This window comes from Tetranychus urticae, chromosome 2 (genome assembly GCF_039701765.1).
Source record: "Tetranychus urticae isolate SD_2017Ah chromosome 2, NJAU_TeUrti_SD_1.0, whole genome shotgun sequence".
Taxonomy (NCBI): domain Eukaryota; kingdom Metazoa; phylum Arthropoda; class Arachnida; order Trombidiformes; family Tetranychidae; genus Tetranychus; species Tetranychus urticae.
In genome coordinates, this window is record NC_142959.1 from 22,761,295 (window position 1) to 22,780,710 (window position 19,416).

Sequence of the window (19,416 nt, forward strand, 5' to 3'; positions counted from 1 at the left end):
AAATTCAACAATACAATTATTTCTCTGATTCATGCTACTCTCTGTTCAATTGGATTGGTCATTTCGTTAATTCTTTACCCTTCACTTCAAACTGATTTAGTCTTTGATTGTCATCTTTTACCATATCTTGTCATTTCCTTTTCCACTGGCTATTTCATCAAAGATTTTCTAACCAACCTTTTGCGAAGAAATGAATTTGCTCGAAGCTGGACCGAAAGCTCGGAGATCCTGTTACATCATGTTGTCTGTGTTTTAGATATGACCATCTCTATTAACAAATATCACTACACTGGTGGCCTCATGTTTGCTCTTCTTGCTGAATTGAACAACACTTTTCTACACACTAGATCACTTCTTTTGATGGGCATTGGAATACCGAATGATGGAACGCTATTTCGAGCAGTTTCCCACCTTAATTTAATAACCAATTTGATTTTCCGATGTCTACCTAATTTTTTCCTCGCTTATCGTTTTGTATTTACTTCACCTACTGGAGATCCGCAACTGGACAAACTTATTCCCAAATTTGATCTATCCTTAATTACTTTCTCACTTCTTCTCCTGATGACTTACCAAAGTGTCATGTTTTTCCGGATCTGTAGTCGTGATTTCAAAAGACACAAACTCAATTGATTAAAGAAGATTCTAAGAGCGATGTATAGATGTCCAAGATACGCAAGGAAGGATAGTTACCAAATTTTTAGAATAAAATTTAAATTAAAGGCTAATTAATCAAGAACAAGATTAACCAGTTCAAAGTTATGAATTTTTTATTTTTGTTCGCTCTTTTATTCTCATTGATGAAATTTGTTAAAATCAAAAATTACCATTATCCTCATTTTGAATAATTTATTGAATATACGATTGGTTTTCTTATTCACTCAATTTCTTATTCATTAAATTGAAATCAGCTCTACATAATAGAATAATGTACACAACATATTGTTTTAACTAATAAGATTTTTTTATATGCTAGTAATTTTTGCTGCACCATTTTATTCCAATTAATCGTATCGTGGTCGAGGGTGCTCATAGTTTTCAGCATCGAAATAGGTGAAAAACTGAAAAGATAGGAAATATAAATTGCAATCAGATGGTTGTATGGCCATTAAACGATAATCTTATAATATTCGAAACTTACCTTATAGTTTTTATTCTGATACCGATTGTGAGGTTCCCTTTGTCTATTGATAATACCGCTGATGAAGGTGAAGATAATAAGAAAATATTCATTAAAAACCTGATTCAATAGGTAAATAAGCCTAAGAAATTTTAAATTAAATGGTCAACTTACACTCCGTCAGGTGTTTGTAAAGCCAACCTCATAAGATAGGAACCGGCCATTAGAGCAGCTCCACCGCTGAATATAACAATTGGGATAACCTAGAAGAAAAATTAACCAGATAATTGAATGGGGTAAATAATATTACGTGAGGCATAATGAATACTTACTGCTGGAGTCTTTTTACAATGATGAATGATGCTCTGCACTATTCCAGACATAATTTGAAGAGGGCTGAATTCACAAGATCACAAACTAATGAGGAAAAATAATTAAAATTATTACAATCAAACAATTTAATAAATAAAGTGTTGAAGAAATTGTAATCAAAGTGTCACAAATTTTTTTGAGAACGCCAAGGTTAACTGAGTAGGTTTAACTTCAAAAGCTAATTTCACAGCATTTGAGGTGCAAATATCGCGCTAAATTTTAAATTCAGTTTCATTATTTAATTGCATCAATGAATTATTCGCGTCAATAGTAGCATAAAAAAATAATATTTGTTTCACATCAGAAGATAGGAATGAAAATTAGAATAATTAAATATGTTTCTCAGTAATCTAAGGAAAGTGGATGTTGGCTATTTTTAGATCATGAAAGGAATGTGATTCAAGCTCTAATAAACAAGCTGATGAAATAGACTTGAACACTTTCATTGCCTCTGTAATTAATAATCAAGCAAAATTAATATGATAATTGGCAAAGAAATATGGCAGAACAGTTTAGGTGAAAAAAGATTTAATCAATACATAAGGAATTGCAACAAAATTTTGACATTTCTTCGAAATCTATGAATAAACTATTTTTTTATTAAGTGAACTAATTTATCATATTCTGGTTATTTTTTAGCGGGTTTGATTGTCTCCGATGTGATATCGTACTCCTTATCAGCAATATTCAACATGAGTGAACCAGCATTCAAGTAGACTCTGTTTTGTGAACCAGCGACCTAAAAAGAGAGTTGATGATTTTAGAAGTGAATTTTTAAATAGTTGAATGCAACTCAGTAATCAAATTATTTACCGTTTTAGCAATGTGTTGGGCAGCTCGAATCTTTCTTAATTTAAGGTAACCAGGGTCCTTTGAGATGGCCTCACCTAAGTAAAGAAGAGAGTTAAGGAAAATATTGCCTTTGGACAAAGAAAAAACTTGAACATAGATTGAAATCAGATTACTAAAGGTTAAATCATTGGAATAAATGAAGATAACTTTCGTGAGAAAGTTCTGTGCAACTTAGTATTCTAATCAACGTAGCATTGCTTTAACTAACTTGACTAATTCGTGAAACTAAAGTCAATTTTTATCGTCCACCTTTTACAACTCCATTTAAGAAGTTTTAAAAGGGTTATACCCCCTCTTCTCGTGTAGAGAAGAATGAAGTTAAGATTGATGGACTTTCTCATTCTGAAGATACTAAGTTCGCCTTCTTCAAATTCTCATCATGAAATTGAGCTGATGAAAAAAAAATTAAAAATTGAATAAATAAATTGTGAAAAGTATGAAAAGGATATCATAAGCGCTGCTTCGGCTTCTCCCTCAGCTTGGACAATTTTCTGTTGTCGTTCCTGTTTAGCTTGTTCGACGATAAATGCAGCTCGCTGAGCCTCTTGTTGAGCGACTTGTTTAGATTCGACAGCAGCAGCATATTCTTTACTGAAACTTAATTCAGTCAAAGAAACATCATCCAAGATAATATTGAAATCCTTTGCTCGTTCTATCAATTCTTTTCGTACAAGAAGGGAAACTTGTTGACGCTGTGTGATTAACTGGGATGCATTAAATTTAGCTACAACACTTTTTAGAACCTAAGGATTTAAATGAAAGTGAAAAGAAAGTAATTAAAATGCTGGAAAATAAAGACCAATGGTTTAAAATACCTCATTGCAAATGGATGGCAGAACTCTTTCATCATAGTCTGTTCCTAGCATTCTATACATTTCTGGCAACTTAAGGGCATCAGGACGAGCCAAGACTCTCAAAGAAATGTTTACCATTTGTAAATCTTTGCTACCAGTAGGAGATGAAATTTTTCTTGGCCGCGAACGAATATCATAAATAATGGGATATTGGAACCAGGGTATTCTGAAAAATATAGAAAAAAGAATGACAATTTATTCAAGAAGAACATGTTATTGACTAGACAATAACACAACAGTAATGACAATGCGTTTTAAATACACACCTAAAATGAAGACCTTCTGGGTAAATCTCATTTTTAATACCGCCAAGTCGACTAAAAATAATGGCTCGGTGACCTCCATCAACTGAATTTTAGGAATAAATTTGATTTTTTATAATTTCTTAAAGGAAAGCACATGGTTTAGGAAAAGTTAATACTAACCGGTAAAGACAGACTGGGTCAAACCATAACCTAAAGCACCAGTTGCAGCAAGAAGTTTCATACCCAAGCCAAGTCCTTTAGGACCACCTTTGCCAAATTTACTGGCCATATCTTTAAATTGTTGAGACATATTCGTTTTAATTAGTAAAAAATCACAAAAATCCAAAAAACAAAATGTGCAGTTATATAATCAAACTGAAGACTAAACCTTAACAATGTGATCACTCAAAGTGTCGCCATCCTGTAGAGTTTTTCTAAGTAAATTAGCCAACTTTTCTTTCAAATTATTAATAACTTCGTACTTTAAAGTACGAAGTTTAATCAAATCAAAATTATATTTTGATTAAGTAAACCGAATAGATTAGCAAAAATTAGACTGTATTGCATAGTAATTAATGAGAAACTCAAATCTTTACAAGCAATAATTTCATCTGCAAAGATTGCTAACAGTAATCTTGACAGTACAAGTTATTCAAACATTAATTTGCAATGAATAAACCATGAATTGATTGATCTCAACCAATGAACATAAATTATCGAAAAACAGACGAATTAACATCATTAATGAATATCGAAATACAAATCAACCAAATTCATAAATACTGTTCTGATGTAACAAACTTATTGAATATCAATTTAAAGTCGCTTGAATAATGAAACCCAAAAGTTAACATAATTAAATTCATTTATTTATAAATAAGTAACAAATTATACGGCGAAGTAGAAAATGGATGAAAATAGTTTTGTTAGGGTCATACAATTTGAACCAGTCCTTCCTTAGAGCCAAGAACAAAAACTAATAACAATAATAATAAAGAAAAACTAATAACAATAAAGAAAAAAGTAATAACAATAATAAAAGATATAATAATAATAAAGAGAAAATATTATTAATGTGAATAATAATAATGGTAGGGCAAAAAATAATCACCAAGTTTCACCTTGGAAGCATAATAACACACTGTATGCCAGGAATATTGTAATAATAATAACAATAACTATAATAATAACAAAAATAATAATATTATTATTAAGCAGTAGAGCAACATTAGAAGACTAGAAGTATTGAGTTGATCCATTGAATAGTTGAAAGCAAATCACACGAGAAACGGAGAAAACTTTTCGATGAAAATTCCAAATTTGGAAAAATCCATTTTTTGCCTTGATTAGCATAAGATGATGGTTATGATGAGATTAATTTTCAGGTTGATGTCAATGATAATGGCGGTGATACAATTACATACGGAGTACATGCAAGAAAAAATTTGGTAAAGTAAACAGTTAAAGAGTTTCAGTCAAATTTTCATAATTATTTGGGTTTAATTGTCTTCCAGTTTTGAAATTTTTGTTGATCACTAATTAGTTTAACTCTCATCAATTTATATCTTCTCAATATCATCTTCAACTGATATTAGTTAAAACAAGTGACGATGAAAAGTAATAACAATTTTGAAGATGGATATTGCTTTTTCTTTCCCCTTGGCTTTTTTTCCTTATTCCCTGTCTGCTTTTTACTTTCGCAATTTAATGTGTTGTTACTATAGCAACAACTGTACTTACTTATTCTTGGTTATGGTTAAATGTAGTTTGCTTCACGAGATGCAGTTTTCTTGATGATTGTTGTTTATTTTTTGTTTCTTGTATTTTTGGTCGTCTCAAACTGTTAAAATAATTAACTATTGACATCTTAATTTAAATCAAGATATATTTTGAAAAATGTGAGACATTTTTTTCCTTTGGACTAAATATTGATTGGAACCATTTTTCAGGTATTTAGTTATAAATGTATATTTAATTGTCCATCATATTGACTAAACTCTGTCTCTCTCTTTCTCTTTTTCTATCTCACAGTGTTTGTTGTAACTCTGTATTACATTATTATAAAATTATCATTTCTCGTTTAATTCTTATTTAGTTGTCATTTTAATTATTATTATTCCATTCTTTAGTCATTCTCTTCTCCTTGTCCTATCATATTCTTGAGATATTAATTTATTTGCTGTAACTTTTCTTTCATTTCTTTGTTCTGTTTTTGTTTCTTCACAGATCTCTCTTTTCTCAAATCATCCTTGTAAAACATTGACGAGGCTAACAATTCATTGGTGGATGTTTTTTCGCTTACAAATAATAGATTGTCTTTCCAAATAATAAAAAGTTTTATCAAGAATTTGATTGGATTGGCATCACTTTTTTCCCTCTTCACCTTTGGATCAAAGCAAATGTACAGAATGAAAGCTGCTAATGAGTAGTATGCTCAGTTTCTCGCATGTCTTCTGTATCGTGAGGATTAACTTCTAAACATATTTTCTTTGACAAGAACATTTCTCCTTTTCTGTTATTATAAATTTTAATTCTATATATATATATTCACATATATATATATATTTACAAGAACGTACAAAAGCAAAGCATTCATGACTCCAACACAAATGGCTCCTGGTCGTGGTCGAAAATCTTCACTCGTCTGGTCCTATGTTTATGAAACATCATCTGACTCATTCCAGTGTATATTCTGTTCTAGCCGATATCGTCGAAATGCAACTCAAATCAAAGCGCATTTAATCGAAAAATGCAGTCTATGTCCGGTCGAAATCAAAGCAAACTTAAGTAATGAAAATGAAAGGTTCACGCATAGAAGGCAAATGGAAGCCGGTGAACTTGACAGACCTGATGTGTCCGGATTGTCTGCTCATGATAAACTTATCAAGGAGTCAAATAAGCGTAGACAACTTTCTTTGGATAAACCACCAGATATGGGTGCCTCTTCTAGTTTTGCTGACAAATCTGTTAAAGTTCACTTAGATCCAGCTGAAGAACAAGAAGAGCTTAGAATATTATTTGCACGTGCTGTCTATAGTTCTTCCCTTCCTTATCACTTTGTTGACAATGATCACTGGAAAAAGTTTTTTCACCGCCTTCGACCTGATTTTGCATTACCGTCACGAAATGTTTTGAACACAACTTTACTTGACAATGAATACCGTCAAGTTATGAGTGCAACCGAAGCTTATCTTAGTAAAAGTGACTGTTTGACTATTGCTCTAGATGGGTTTTCTAGTGTTTTGAACAATGACACTATAAATATTATCATCTGTACTCCATCTCCTGTTTTTCATTCATCCATAGACGCTAAAAACAATCAACATACCGCTAAATATATTTTCACCCTTTTGAAGCCAATCATCGAAGATAAAGGAAGTGAAAACTTTGCTGCCATTATTTCAGACAATGCCTCAGAGATGAGAATATTAGGACAAGTACTACGCACTTCGTTTCCCCATTTACTCACCTTTGGATGTGCAGCTCATTGTCTCAACTCTTTACTAGATGATATTGCGAGAATTCCTGAAATAGCTCAAATAATGCAAGTTGCACATAATATTTCTTCTGAAATTAAAAGATCTCATGTTTTAAATCCAAAGTTTCAAGAAATGGCTGGAAAATCGGCAGGAGTGCCAAACAGTGCAGTAAACATGGCTTCTTTTTACTTCAAATCTAGATATTCGTCTTATCTGAACATTAATCAACTTTCCATTGGTAAACAGATTCTTCGTTCGATGGCCATGGATTCATCTGTTCCTTTCGATGCAAGAATTCGTGACATCATCTTAACTGTTGACTTTTGGGATAGGATCGACCATATTAAAATGATTTTTCATACTATTCAAGAGTACATTAATATTATGGAATTAAACTATAGTCCTATTTCCGATATTCCTGATATGTTTCGTGGTATCCATGAACGATTCGCTTCGTGCCAAGGCTCAACAGCTATTTTTTCAGTGCTAATACCGCAAATTTTGCCACTTGTTGAGGAAAAAAAACGATTTCTAACTGACATTAGTCCCGCATATTTTTTAGCGAACGTACTGGACCCTCGAAAGAAAGGTACCACCCTAGCAGAGCCTGAGTTGCAAAGTGCGGAAAAATTTTTATTAGATTATGCTCGAGTTATTTGGAATAATGCAAAAACGGAAATTTTTGATCAGTTAATCCGTAGCTTTAGCAACTATACCACCAAAACAGGCTATTTTGAATCAGATATGGTTTGGAAGCAATCCGAGATTGTAGGACCTCTTGAATGGTGGAAATTTATTCGACGCCACGAGTCACATCGTTATCTTTCAGAAATTGGTATTAAGTTACTGTCAGTTCCATCTTGTAATGTTACAGTCGATAAAATGCTCATGCAAAGAGGCCATCAACCAGAAAAAAAGAGAAACCGCTTAGATAATCGAAACCATAAATTGATTGCAATCAGAAGTAATGTACATCTTCTTGAAACGATTGTTCCAAATCAATACGAGCCAAAGATATCGCATTCATTACCAACCCCACTTACAATTATACCCGATTTACCTTATGGTTCTGAATCAGATCGGTCAGAGGCTGAAGATTCAAACATTTTGGGTAACGTTTTGACGGCAGATGACTTCCATTATGAATATGACCAGCAATCAGCAATAATAAGCACAATGAACTCTACATAAAATTATGAGAAGTCCATTATTATTGTGTATTTATTATACAATAAGTTTTTCACTCCTTGGTGGAGTTCATGATCTTCTGTCTATTCCTTTGTCCTACAAAAAACTTGTCATTATCATTTGCATACTACTATTGAATGAAGAGTAATTTACACGTTCTTTTTATATAAATTGCATCTTATCATCTGTGAAACTGAAAATATCTGCTCATTTATATAAGATTAATTTTGCTTTGTCAATTGAAAACGTAATCATGAAAACATAACGAAAAGCAAAAAATAAATCAATATAGTCGACGAAGAATAAGAATATAATAAGAATATCGTCTTTAACCCAATTCTTCTATATTTTAATTTAATTTTATCTTTGTACAAAAAAAGGTCATATATTATTTACATTTCATCACATATGCATTTGTTTTTTATTTATAATTAGAGTCTGATTAAAAGAGAGCTTATTTCATAAACTATTGACTGATAAAATCTTTCTCGAATTATCATGAATAAAATATTTAAACTTGAAAACTACGGATTAATCCAATCTTGAGAGATTATCAAGAAAAACTATCGAAAAATGGACAAAAGTCCTTTTTAATTCAAGTTCATCTTCATTTATCTCTTGCTAATTGAAGATTGGAATGTTGTGTACAAATTAGCAAGTAAACAATATGCAAATAAAACAGATCTTGTTGGGCATTTTTATACTTGAAGCGCAAGCAAGAAAATGCAAAACGCAACGAAAACAGAAAGGCATTCAGGCCTCTTCTTATGCGATCTAGCCAGTTTGAAATTTCTTAGCAAATGAAAAATTACAATGGGCATAACTCAACAGGTTAAAATTGAAACGCAAGAGCATAGATTTTATTGAGAAAAAATCGGCAAAGAGCGGCAATAATGGTCTATATGAATGCAGAAATTCGAGCGTTCAAATTTTTTATTATCATTAGAGTAAGGCAATACATTGTCTCACATTTACACGCTCTAATGCTTGAAAATGTGATTTCTCTTACGGCATCAAATGTGCGTTAACTCGGCTAACGATGAAGATGATAGACTGCTTAAACAAACTTTGTTACTGAAAAGACACAGTTGTCACATTTATGCAAAAATATAAACAAATGCTGCAAAACAAATGACAAATACGAGTATAATCGATTTCTTTCGAATTTTAAAGCTGAAACTATCTGTTGCTTTGAAGGGACAAAAAAATTGAATCCTTTTGTGGGATTTGAAAGTTTCTCTGATCGATAGTTTTCGAGAAAATCGATTTCAAAAATGAAACTTTGATCGTCTTTTGTACATTTATGAAAGGAGATTTTTTCATAAAACTTATTTTCCCCTTTGTAACTTTGAATGGCCAACCATAAAATGTAATTTATAAAATGGAATAAAGTTTAGAGTTTCTGTAAAACAGATAAGTTCAATTTTTCATTAAACTGATCGCATTCTCTCAATATAAGATTCAGCAAACTGAAACTTATTAAAAGCCGATAAAACTTATTGGTACAGATCATAGATCAACTAATTCTTTCAATTTTGCAATAGTTCTCTTTATTTCGGCCGATCGGACTATAAACTTTGAGCGTCCATATTTCGAGAATAAAAGCAGCCTCAATCAGTAATCTTTGACCAAACATTAGATTTTGCTATCAGTAATAACATAACATGACCGAAGTTTGAAAAAATCTGAGCGAATTCATTTAGTAATGAATATTCTAGCAATATATCTTAAGTAATCATTTCTTTTGTTACTAAAAAGGCAAAATAAACACAGTTCTCACATTATGAACAAATAAACACAAACACTGCAAAACAAACGGGCAAAAACGGATGAAAATAAACCTCTTTCGCCTTTAGACTCCTTCAGCTTACATGGGCATAAAAACTGAGCCCATTAATGCGATTTAAAAGTTTCTCAGACCAACAGTATCCGCGAAAATCGAGTACAAAGTTGAAACTTTGATCGTCTTTTGTACAGTTATAGAATCAGATTTTTTCATCAAACTTATTTTCCCCTTTGTAACTTTGAATGGCCAACCAGAAAATGTAATTTATTAAATGAAATAAAGTTTTGAGTTTCTGTAAAATAGATAAGTTCGATTTTGCGTTAAACTGATCGCATTGTCTGATCGTAAAATTCTGCATGCTGAAACTTATTATTGGTACATGAAAATTGTTGGGTCAGACCATGGATCAAATCTTTCTTTCGATCTGCGAACAGTTCTCTTTATTTTGGTCGTTAATCTAAAAAGTTTGAACCTCGATATTTCGAGAATGGCATCAATTACAATCATGATGCTTTCTCCAATTCAATTCTTTGCTAATTAGTAATTCAATGCAATGCAATAATTTTCAATCAGCGCATTTGGATTACGATATTTGGCTTGTGAACATTGAAGAAACAACTTAATAAATAATCCAAACTCACCTCAATACATATCTTGGTATCTAAACCATTTTTCTGGTTAAACTTGCAAATGAAATGCAATGAATGCTGCTAAAGACGCGCAAATTTAAGTTAAGAGTTAAGATTCCGTAGTTTAGTGCAGAAATAAAAACTGAATCCAATCGTGCTATTATACTGCTCGTGCGATGGATAGTTTTCGAGAAAATTGAGGTCGAAGTTAAAACTTTGACCGTCTTTTGTACATTTATTAAAGCATATTTTTTCATGAAACTAATTTTCCTTTTGTAACTTTGAATAGGCAATCAGAAAATGTACTTTATAAAATGAAATAAAGTTTTGAGTTTCTGTAAAACAGATAAGTTCGATTTTGCGTTAATCCGATCGTATTTTCTGACTGTGAAATTTAGCAAGCTGAAACTTATTATTGGCCCATAAAACTTGTTGGTACAGATCATGGATTGCATATTTCTTTCAATTTTTCAAAAATTCTCTTTATATTGACCGTTGATCGATAAATGTTTTAACTTCGATATTTTGGAAGTGGTTGCACTTACAATCATCATTATTTCATCAACCATAAGATTTTATTTCGGGTTATTATAAATTCAAATTTCAGAACATTGGTGAAACTACGAAAAAAGTTATAGCAACTATTACATTATGTTGTCAGAATTGATACTTTATTGGCAAATTTAAATGGTTACTTAAGATATGTTAGTAGAATATTCATAATTAAATGAATTGACTCAGATTTCTACAGTTTTAGTTCATATCATGTTATTACCCATAACAAAATCTAGTGTTTGGTCAAAGAATATTGATTTTGGCCGCTATTATACTCGAAATATTGACGCTCAAAGTTTTAGAACCAATGGTCAAAATCGCGAGAACTGTTGATAAATTGAAAGAAGTATTTTATCCATGAAGTAAAGCAACAGTTTTTATGGACGAATCATAAGTTTCAGTTCTCTAACTCAAACGGTCACGAAAAGAGATTGGTTCAACTTAAAATCGAACTTGGGCTGTTTTACAGACACAGAAAATGTTATTTCTCAATATAAGACTATTTTCTGGTTGGCCATTCAAAAATACAAAAGGGAAATTAGTTTCATGAAAAAATCTGTCCCCATAACTGTACAAAAGACGATCAAAGTTTCAACTTTGATCTCGATTTTCTCGAAAACTGTTTATCGCACGAACAGTATAATAGCATGATTGAATTCAGTGTCTTTACAAAACTACGAAATCTTAACTCTTAACTTAAATTTGCGCGTCTTTAGCAGCATTCGTTGCATTTCATTTGCAAGTTTAACCAGAAAAATGGTTTAGATACCAAGATATGTATTGAGGTGAGTTTGGATTATTTAATAAGTGGTTTCTTCGATATTCACAAGCCAAATATCGTAATCCAAATGCGCTAATTGAAAATTATTGCATTTCACTGAATTACTAATTAGCAAAGAATTGAATTGGAGAAAGAATGATGATTGTGTTTGATGCCATTCTCGAAATATTGACACTCAAAGTTTTAAGTCCAATCGGCCGAAATAAAGAGAACTATTGCAAAATTGAAAGAAGTAGTTGATCTATGATCTGTACCAATAAGTTTTATCGGCCAATAATAAGTTTCAGTTTGCTGAATCTTATAGTGAGAGAATGCGATCAGTTTAACGCAAAATCGAACTTATCTGTTTGACAGAAACTGAAATCTGAAACTCATTCCATACAATAAATTACATTTTCTGGTTGGCCATTCAATATTACATCGTGTAAATCAGTTTTATGGAAATATCATAGTTCATAATTGTACAAAAGACGATTTAAGTTTCAACTTTGAACGCGATTTTCTCGAAAGCTGTGTGTCAGAGAAACTTTTGAATCGCATTAATGGACTCAGTTTTCATGTACTAATAAACTAAAAGCGTTTAAATTTGAAAGAGGTTTATTTTTACCCGTTTTCGGCCATTTGTTTTGCAGTGTCTTTGTAGATTTTTGCATAATGTGAAAACTGTGTTTATTTTGTCTTTTAAGTAACAAAAGAAATGATTATTTAAGATGTCTAGATGGTAGAATATTCATTATTAAATGAATTGGCTCAGATTTTTTCAAACTTCAATCATGTTATGTTATTGTTCATAGCAAAATCTAATGTTTGGTGAAAGTATATTGATTGAGGCTGCTTTCACTCTCGAAATATTGACGCTCAAAGTTTCAACTTTTAACTCGATTTTCGCGAAAACTATCGACCAGAGAAACTTTTATATCGCACAAAAGAATTCAATTTTTATGTCCCTACAAATCAACAGAAAGTTGCAACTTGTAAATTTGAAAGAGATGTCTTTTCACTCGTTTTTGCGTATTTTGTTTTGCAGTATTTGTGTATTTTTAAGCATATATGTATCTTTTAAGTTACAAACCATCCAAGTTATAATAGTTTAAGAAGTCTATCATCTTCAACATTTGCCGTGAGAGACTAATTTATTATCAATCATTATAACACTTAAACGTGAGACAATTTAATTCTCCAATGGCAATGTACGAATGAATACATTCATACCAGCCATTATTGCCGTCCATTGTCAATGTTTTCTCGGCAATAAAATCTATGCTTTTTGCTTCAATTTAACATGTAGCATTACGCACATTTTAATTTTCATTTGCTGCCGTAAGAAATTTTCTGTATGCGCTTTTAAACTTTCAAGATCGCCTAAAAAGATCCCTAAATAGCAACCATTTCTGTTTTCGTTGCGTTTCGCATTTTCTTTTTGCGCTCAAGTATAAAAATGCATCAAGCTAACGCAGATGAAATTATTGTTCATTACTATACAGTTTTCAAAGAATGAAAAGAAACTTTAAAGCTACTTTATTTGAATTTAATAGTATACAAGGAGGAAATATTTATATTTTGTAACATTTTGTTAACGGCTTCATATTCTATATAAAAAATTGCAGCATCGCAGGACTACACAGTATTTGTACAGGTTATTAAAATAAAGTAAAAAGTTATTGTCAAATGCCAAGATATCTTGATTAAAGTTTATTTGGTAGCTTTTTCAGCATCAATACCAATGATTTCTTCAATAGACGAAAATCCGTCTTCACTATATGGAAAAATTGAAAAAAAGAAAAAGAAAAATGAATTAGAATAACATTGAGAATGTCCAAAAGGAAATAATGTACTAACCTGATAAGATGAGATAGTTCATCGACAATAGTAGATACTAAGGAAGGTCCTCGGTAAGTTAAGGCCGTATAAAGCTGGATTAAAGATGCACCAGCTCGAAGTTTTTCATAGGCATCCTTACCATCTGAAACACCACCGGCTCCAATAATTGGAATTGAACCTTTTGTTAAAAAATGCATATCTCGGATCATTTGAGTTGACAAATTTTTCAATGGTTGACCGCTTAGTCCACCGGTCTCACTAGCTTCCGGAGATTTTAAATCAGGTCTAGAGACTGTTGTATTGGTTACAACTAGACCATCTATTTTGAGTCCATTTGGACGAGATTTGATTACCAACTCAGCAATGTCTTCTTTCTCTTTCTCACTTAAATCTGGGGAGATTTTGAGCAGCAAAGGTTTGGTTATTTTAAGTTTTGCTTTTGTTTGTAAGATTTTATCCAAAAATGGCTCAAGATGATTTTTGAGTTGAATATTCCTTAATCCAGGGGTATTAGGGCTTGAGATATTAATAACAAAGTAATCAATAAATTTACTATTTCCAAAAGCCTCCAATCCAGCAACATAATCATCGACAGAGTCAACAGATGCTTTATTTTTGCCTAAATTTAGGCCGACCACGGTTGGTTTCAAATTTGAAAGACTTTTGGTCAAATTTTCTCGCACGGCCTCATGACCAGCACTGTTGAATCCATATCTAAAAGAATAATTATATAATGAATATAATAGAATTACAGATTCCTAAAAATTTTAGAAGTACAGTCATCTACCAGATAATGGCAGTAGATTATTCAATATCCCCTCAAACCTTTTGTTTACATCTCCTATAAGGAAAATTTAATTGAAATTAAAAAGTTTTCATCAAGAAAATTGAATATTTCTGCAAAATTCAATTCATTTAACGATCCTCAGCAATCGATTTTGATTTAATTAATTATTGCATTCAATTGCAAATTTTTGATCTTTGAATATCTTAGCTGGGCAAATAAGCTATTCAAGTTACTACCATTATCTGATAGTTCATAGTACAAAAGTACTCATGTAATCATCTAAATGAGAAGTTACCTATTGATAATAGCTTCATCGTTTTTCAAACGAAAAACTCTTGGTTTTTCATTCCCCGATTGTGGATTTGGTGTCACCGATCCGACTTCAATGAAACTGAATCCTAGTTTGGAAAGACCTGGGACAGCTTCACCGTCTTTATCAAAACCTGCAGCCAACCCGATAGGATGATTGAATTCCAAGGTCCAAAGCGATGATTTCTATCCAGAGAAAAAAATGCAACAACAATTTAATAATGAGAGCAATGACGAAATTAGGAACTAGAGTTAATCTAAAGTTAAAGAATCATTGTCTTTACCAGGTTTTTGTAATCTTTCATTTTTGAATAAAAATCTGGTAATAACGAGTATTTGGCCATATTGATTGCAAGACGATGAGCAGATTCACCATCAAACGTTGCATGTAGAACAGGCATAACAAAGGAGTTGTAAAATTTTTCATTTCCCTTGTATAAATTAATTGCCACAAAACCTGCACCACCGCCAAGGGCAATAGTTAGTCCTGATAAAAATTTACTCTACAAATGATGAAAAGACAGTTAGAATTGAAACAACTTCGGTGTCAATATTTTGCTCTAAAATTCATCAGCAACATAAGTTAAATGAGAAGATTCAAGAAAAAACTAGTTTCGGCGAGTTGATAAGAAAAATTTGACCAACCACTAATCGACCTTGTGACAAACTCCTTTGTGAAATTAGTAAACTTAGTCCATGGATGGACAGTTGGATGAATTTTAGAGCAAAACCAATTATATAATGCTACTCACCATCAATTGTGGTTTACATGTCATTTTGATGTTATCCTCTTCCTCGATCCGTAATGATGAAGATGAAAAAACAATTATAGATTTTTGGTTTCTATTGTTGATGTTTTCACAAACCAGCTGTTATATTTAAAAAAATTGATTTTGGAGCCAATTTTCGCTATTGGCTGTTCTGATTCCCTTTACAAAAAATGAAAGAAAAATTAAAAGGATTGTTTGTGGCGCCATCGCGTTTCTCCTTATCTCTAAAAGATGTTTAGTATTGCATGCTACTTCTTGTTGTACTCTTTGCTTCTAGTTGTGTTCATGCTGAAATCACATTACTGATAAGTTAAAGCTACCTTTCGTAAAATGGAAACTCGTGCTGTTGGACCTTTGATTGGTTCTATTGATTGTGGAACTAGCAGTGCTCGTTTCATGGTTTACAGTGTAACATCAGGTGAATTGATTGCTTATCATCAAATACCCACTGAACCAATTTATCCAAAACAAGGATGGGTTGAACAAGATTGTAATCACATTTTGAAGATTGTTAACAACTCCATCGAGAAAACAATTGATAAGCTGAAGGAGATGAACATTGATCCAGGCTCAATTAAAGGTGAGAAATGATTTAACATCAGATTTAATCAAGTGTGAAAAAATCTCGCTATTTCTTATTTCTCTGTATTTTAAAACTATTGTTTAATGTCTATGCTCTAGTATCGAAAGGTTGTTAATTTCTAATTTTATTGATTATTATTACAATGTACGGAATTAAACCGTAAAGGATTATTTCTTAGGGTTAATTTTGATTAATACTATCCATTAATTATGGTAATAATCTATTCTAACTATTGATAACTTTTGTGGTTTCTCTTGGTAGACTGAAACTAATGGTTTCTTTACGGAAAGAAGTCGAGTTAATAAGATTCTCAGAAGTTACAAAGTGTAAACAAGTTTTCGAAGGACAAACACTTAATCTAAAAATTAATAGAGTAATATCACTTCAATCTACTTGTAATTAGAATCTTTTACAACTAATCAATCATTATTTTTATCATTCATTACTCAACATAGTCATAACTAGATGTCATCACATTATTTGATTCAATTATGGTTAATAATCTTGCTGACCAAACTCAAAATAACTTATTGATTATATTTAACGAGTTTTTTTTCAAGTTTCTAGTCAATCACTCGATCAAAAAATTTAATCAATCTTTCAATTTTTTCCCAGGAATCGGAATAACTAATCAACGAGAATCCACAATTGCTTGGCATAAAGAAACTGGCCAACCATTACATAATGCAATAATCTGGTCTGATGGTCGAACTCGTGAAATTGTTGATGATTTTCTTGATCAAATTCCTGATAGAGATTTCAATTACTACAAGGTATATCGATAAATTTGACAAGATAATCGGAGATAATTAAAGATCATTTTTCTATTGTTTATTTGATTTTACAGGAAAGAACTGGATTACCCATTTCAACGTATTTCACTGCATTTAAAGTGAAATGGCTACTTCAAAATGTACCTCAGGTCAAGAAAGCAATGGAAGAAGAAAAATTACTGTTAGGAACAGTTGATTCGTGGTTACTGTGGAACCTTTGTGGAGTTCATGCTACTGATGTTACCAATGCTAGTAGAACTTTTCTCATGAATATTGAAACTCTTGAATGGGATGAACATCTGTGCAAGTTAGTGATTCAATTTTTCAACAGCCCTCGCCCAAACTAATTACACTCAATGTTTCAAGCCATTTGAAACTAAAATTTTTAACTTCCTATGATGATGTTTAAAAAGACAAGCATATGTCTGATTTATTATGATGAATAATTTTATTTTCTGAGGAAGTTGAATGGGTTAACAAATTAACCCGATCTCGTTGAACTTATGTATATTTGAAATTAATATCCGGCTTTCACATTTCATTGTATTAACAGCAAAGTGTTCGGAATTCCGGTATCGATTTTACCCAAAATAAAATCATCAGCATCAAATTTTGGCACAATAAATTCTGGACCATTAAAGGGATTACCAGTTACTGGGGTAAATATTATTGATTCATTCCTCTTTTAACTGAAAGGTTTCTGACACTTGTTTAATCCGTTTTTAGGTGATTGGTGATCAACATTCAGCTTTAGTGGGTCATCAATGTCTCTCTCCAGGCCAAATCAAAAGCACATATGGTACAGGATGTTTCATTTTGCAAAATTTAGGCTCATGTTCAGGGAAGAAAGCTTTAAGTGGAATTTCCAATGAGGCCAAAAAATCTCTTATAGTTACTGTTGCTTATAAACTTGAAAACCAACCTGCCGTTTATGCGCTAGAAGGAAGCATTGCTGTTGTTGGAGCCTCAATGGTTTGGCTTCGGGACAATATTGGTTTGATAAATGATTTCAATGAGATTGAATCCTTGAGTAATCAAGTTAATAATTCTGGTGGTGTATATTTTGTACCTGCTTTTCAAGGACTTTTTGCTCCTTACTGGGATTTGAGTGCTAGCGGTTTGTTCATTGGTCTTTCGCAATTTACACGAAAAGCTCATCTGGTTAGAGCAATGTTAGAGAGCGTCGCCTTCCAAACAACTGATATTTTATCCCTCATGAAACCTTCTAGTTCAGGACTGAAGGTTGACGGAGGAATGGTTACAAATGATAGTTTATGCCAAATAATTAGTGATCTCAATGCTGTTAAAGTTATTAGACCATCCAAAATTGAAGCCACTGCACTGGGCTGTGCCATGATTGCTGGACATACTTTAGGTATTTATCCATATAAAATATCCAAGTATATTGGTTGTTTTGGTATGTTTTTAAATCAAAATCTTTTCATACAGGTTTATGGGACTTTGAAAATAATCATATCAAGTTGCGAAATAAACTGGATATGCTGATTAATGGTCGTACATCTGATTTAGAGGCTGAAGATACTTGTGATAAAGTTAATCAAGATGACCAACAAGCAATTAATGGTCCTCTAACTAATGGTAAATACAGAGATCGTAATTTTTCTCTGTACAGATCTTCAATGGATGATTCAATGCTTTATCCTAATTCATCAATCTTCAAAGTAAGTTTGATAATTTACACAGATGCATTTTTCATTAACTAAATGAACTTTTCTAATTTTTATCATAGCCACAAATTGACTCTCAAGTTCGCAGTGAAATGCTTATCTCTTGGAATCGAGCGGTTAAAAGATCAATGGGTTGGACTCAAAACAAAAGAGTAGAAGTGAAAGAAGTAAATTATCTGAAAAAATCTGGTTTATCGATGAGTTTGCTCATTATATCTTCGATGGCCATGTTCATTTTTGGCCGATACGTTGCTGGTAAAACCTGATATGTTTGGTTGTGAATACAAGCTTATTAGAAAAGTATTTCAACTTGATTTTGGTTGTTCTGATTATGCTCATAAGCAAATAATTAACATAGCCTGGTATAAATTATGTAAAACAAGTTTAAAGTCTCTTTTATTGTGAAACAAAATGGTCAAGTAATTTGTTGTTGCTGGTGATGGAAAAATTCTGTGATTCTACTTATGAACTATTGTTCGTTCACTATTAAAGCATTTAAAGCACATTCATTTGTTGCACGTCCAGGTTTTGATTGCTGCAAATCAATATTCATTGGCTGCTTCAATCTACTCGAGACAAATTTTGTTAATTAGATTGAAATAAATTTAACTTGAATCAATTGTAATAACCATGAATAACTAAAAATACTATATACACTCAAAGTGTTGTAAAATATGTGATTACTTTTTAATTTAATTGTTTCGGATGATAAAATAATAAAGAATTGTTATGTTATTTGTCGATATAAGCCTGAAAAAAGAAACGACTAAAAAAGTTTTCTATTTTTTGAATAATAATGATGATTTGAATAAAGCGGCTTATAA

General features: G+C 31.8%; 5 protein-coding genes and 1 non-coding gene across 6 annotated transcripts; 3 read left to right on the top strand and 3 right to left on the bottom strand.

Moving 5' to 3' along the window:
- Positions 1-752: 752 nt before the first annotated feature.
- On the bottom strand, positions 753-1,640 carry ND-MLRQ (NADH dehydrogenase (ubiquinone) MLRQ subunit). Its single transcript, XM_015936931.3, has 4 exons — positions 1,453-1,640; positions 1,295-1,383; positions 1,142-1,199; positions 753-1,061 (listed from the first exon to the last, which is right to left on the bottom strand). The coding sequence occupies exons 1-4, from the start codon at positions 1,501-1,503 to the stop codon at positions 1,005-1,007; spliced, it is 255 nt and encodes an 84-aa protein (XP_015792417.1). The 5' UTR covers positions 1,504-1,640; the 3' UTR covers positions 753-1,004.
- A 363-nt stretch (positions 1,641-2,003) lies between these two features.
- Phb2 (prohibitin 2) lies at positions 2,004-3,827 on the bottom strand. The gene is made up of 6 exons (XM_015936932.3): positions 3,624-3,827; positions 3,465-3,546; positions 3,160-3,364; positions 2,794-3,087; positions 2,306-2,383; positions 2,004-2,231 (listed from the first exon to the last, which is right to left on the bottom strand). Exons 1-6 carry the CDS (start codon positions 3,751-3,753, stop codon positions 2,121-2,123), a joined length of 900 nt encoding a protein of 299 aa, XP_015792418.1. The 5' UTR covers positions 3,754-3,827; the 3' UTR covers positions 2,004-2,120.
- Positions 3,828-5,226: 1,399 nt separating this feature from the next.
- Positions 5,227-8,576, top strand: LOC107368933 (zinc finger BED domain-containing protein 4). Its single transcript, XM_015936825.3, has 2 exons — positions 5,227-5,392; positions 5,670-8,576. The coding sequence occupies exon 2, from the start codon at positions 6,038-6,040 to the stop codon at positions 8,111-8,113; it is 2,076 nt and encodes a 691-aa protein (XP_015792311.1). The 5' UTR covers positions 5,227-5,392; positions 5,670-6,037; the 3' UTR covers positions 8,114-8,576.
- Positions 8,577-13,345: 4,769 nt separating this feature from the next.
- On the bottom strand, positions 13,346-15,646 carry Dhod (dihydroorotate dehydrogenase 2). The gene is made up of 5 exons (XM_015936827.3): positions 15,531-15,646; positions 15,063-15,281; positions 14,765-14,964; positions 13,701-14,396; positions 13,346-13,617 (listed from the first exon to the last, which is right to left on the bottom strand). Exons 1-5 carry the CDS (start codon positions 15,552-15,554, stop codon positions 13,554-13,556), a joined length of 1,203 nt encoding a protein of 400 aa, XP_015792313.1. The 5' UTR covers positions 15,555-15,646; the 3' UTR covers positions 13,346-13,553.
- A 151-nt stretch (positions 15,647-15,797) lies between these two features.
- LOC107368934 (glycerol kinase 3) lies at positions 15,798-19,335 on the top strand. The gene is made up of 7 exons (XM_015936826.3): positions 15,798-16,128; positions 16,747-16,904; positions 16,979-17,211; positions 17,458-17,563; positions 17,631-18,279; positions 18,354-18,586; positions 18,655-19,335. The coding sequence occupies exons 1-7, from the start codon at positions 15,879-15,881 to the stop codon at positions 18,856-18,858; spliced, it is 1,833 nt and encodes a 610-aa protein (XP_015792312.2). The 5' UTR covers positions 15,798-15,878; the 3' UTR covers positions 18,859-19,335.
- On the top strand, positions 17,295-17,367 carry LOC112539569 (small nucleolar RNA SNORD27). Its single transcript, XR_003083460.1, has one exon. It is a non-coding gene; the product is annotated as a small nucleolar RNA SNORD27 (small nucleolar RNA).
- Positions 19,336-19,416: the final 81 nt, after the last annotated feature.

What these genes read in the sequence shown, in the direction of transcription:
- ND-MLRQ (XM_015936931.3), bottom strand. Translation starts at nt 1,503, where the DNA reads ATGTCTGGAATAGTGCAGAGCATCATTCATCATTGTAAAAAGACTCCA. An exon ending in TTACAAACACCTGACGGAGT is followed by an intron (nt 1,200 to 1,294) that starts GTAAGTTGACCA and finishes CACCTTCATCAG; the next exon opens with CGGTATTATCAATAGACAAA. An exon ending in ATCAGAATAAAAACTATAAG is followed by an intron (nt 1,062 to 1,141) that starts GTAAGTTTCGAA and finishes CTATCTTTTCAG; the next exon opens with TTTTTCACCTATTTCGATGC.
- Phb2 (XM_015936932.3), bottom strand. Translation starts at nt 3,753, where the DNA reads ATGTCTCAACAATTTAAAGATATGGCCAGTAAATTTGGCAAAGGTGGT. An exon ending in AAGCCGAAGCAGCGCTTATG is followed by an intron (nt 2,384 to 2,793) that starts ATATCCTTTTCA and finishes TCTCTTCTTTAC; the next exon opens with TTAGGTGAGGCCATCTCAAA. An exon ending in CCCAACACATTGCTAAAACG is followed by an intron (nt 2,232 to 2,305) that starts GTAAATAATTTG and finishes CTCTCTTTTTAG; the next exon opens with GTCGCTGGTTCACAAAACAG.
- LOC107368933 (XM_015936825.3), top strand. Translation starts at nt 6,038, where the DNA reads ATGACTCCAACACAAATGGCTCCTGGTCGTGGTCGAAAATCTTCACTC.
- Dhod (XM_015936827.3), bottom strand. Translation starts at nt 15,554, where the DNA reads ATGACATGTAAACCACAATTGATG. An exon ending in TGAAAGATTACAAAAACCTG is followed by an intron (nt 14,965 to 15,062) that starts GTAAAGACAATG and finishes TTCTCTGGATAG; the next exon opens with AAATCATCGCTTTGGACCTT. An exon ending in GAACTATCTCATCTTATCAG is followed by an intron (nt 13,618 to 13,700) that starts GTTAGTACATTA and finishes TTTTCCATATAG; the next exon opens with TGAAGACGGATTTTCGTCTA.
- LOC107368934 (XM_015936826.3), top strand. Translation starts at nt 15,879, where the DNA reads ATGGAAACTCGTGCTGTTGGACCTTTGATTGGTTCTATTGATTGTGGA. An exon ending in GAGATTTCAATTACTACAAG is followed by an intron (nt 16,905 to 16,978) that starts GTATATCGATAA and finishes TTGATTTTACAG; the next exon opens with GAAAGAACTGGATTACCCAT. An exon ending in TGGGATGAACATCTGTGCAA is followed by an intron (nt 17,212 to 17,457) that starts GTTAGTGATTCA and finishes TTGTATTAACAG; the next exon opens with CAAAGTGTTCGGAATTCCGG.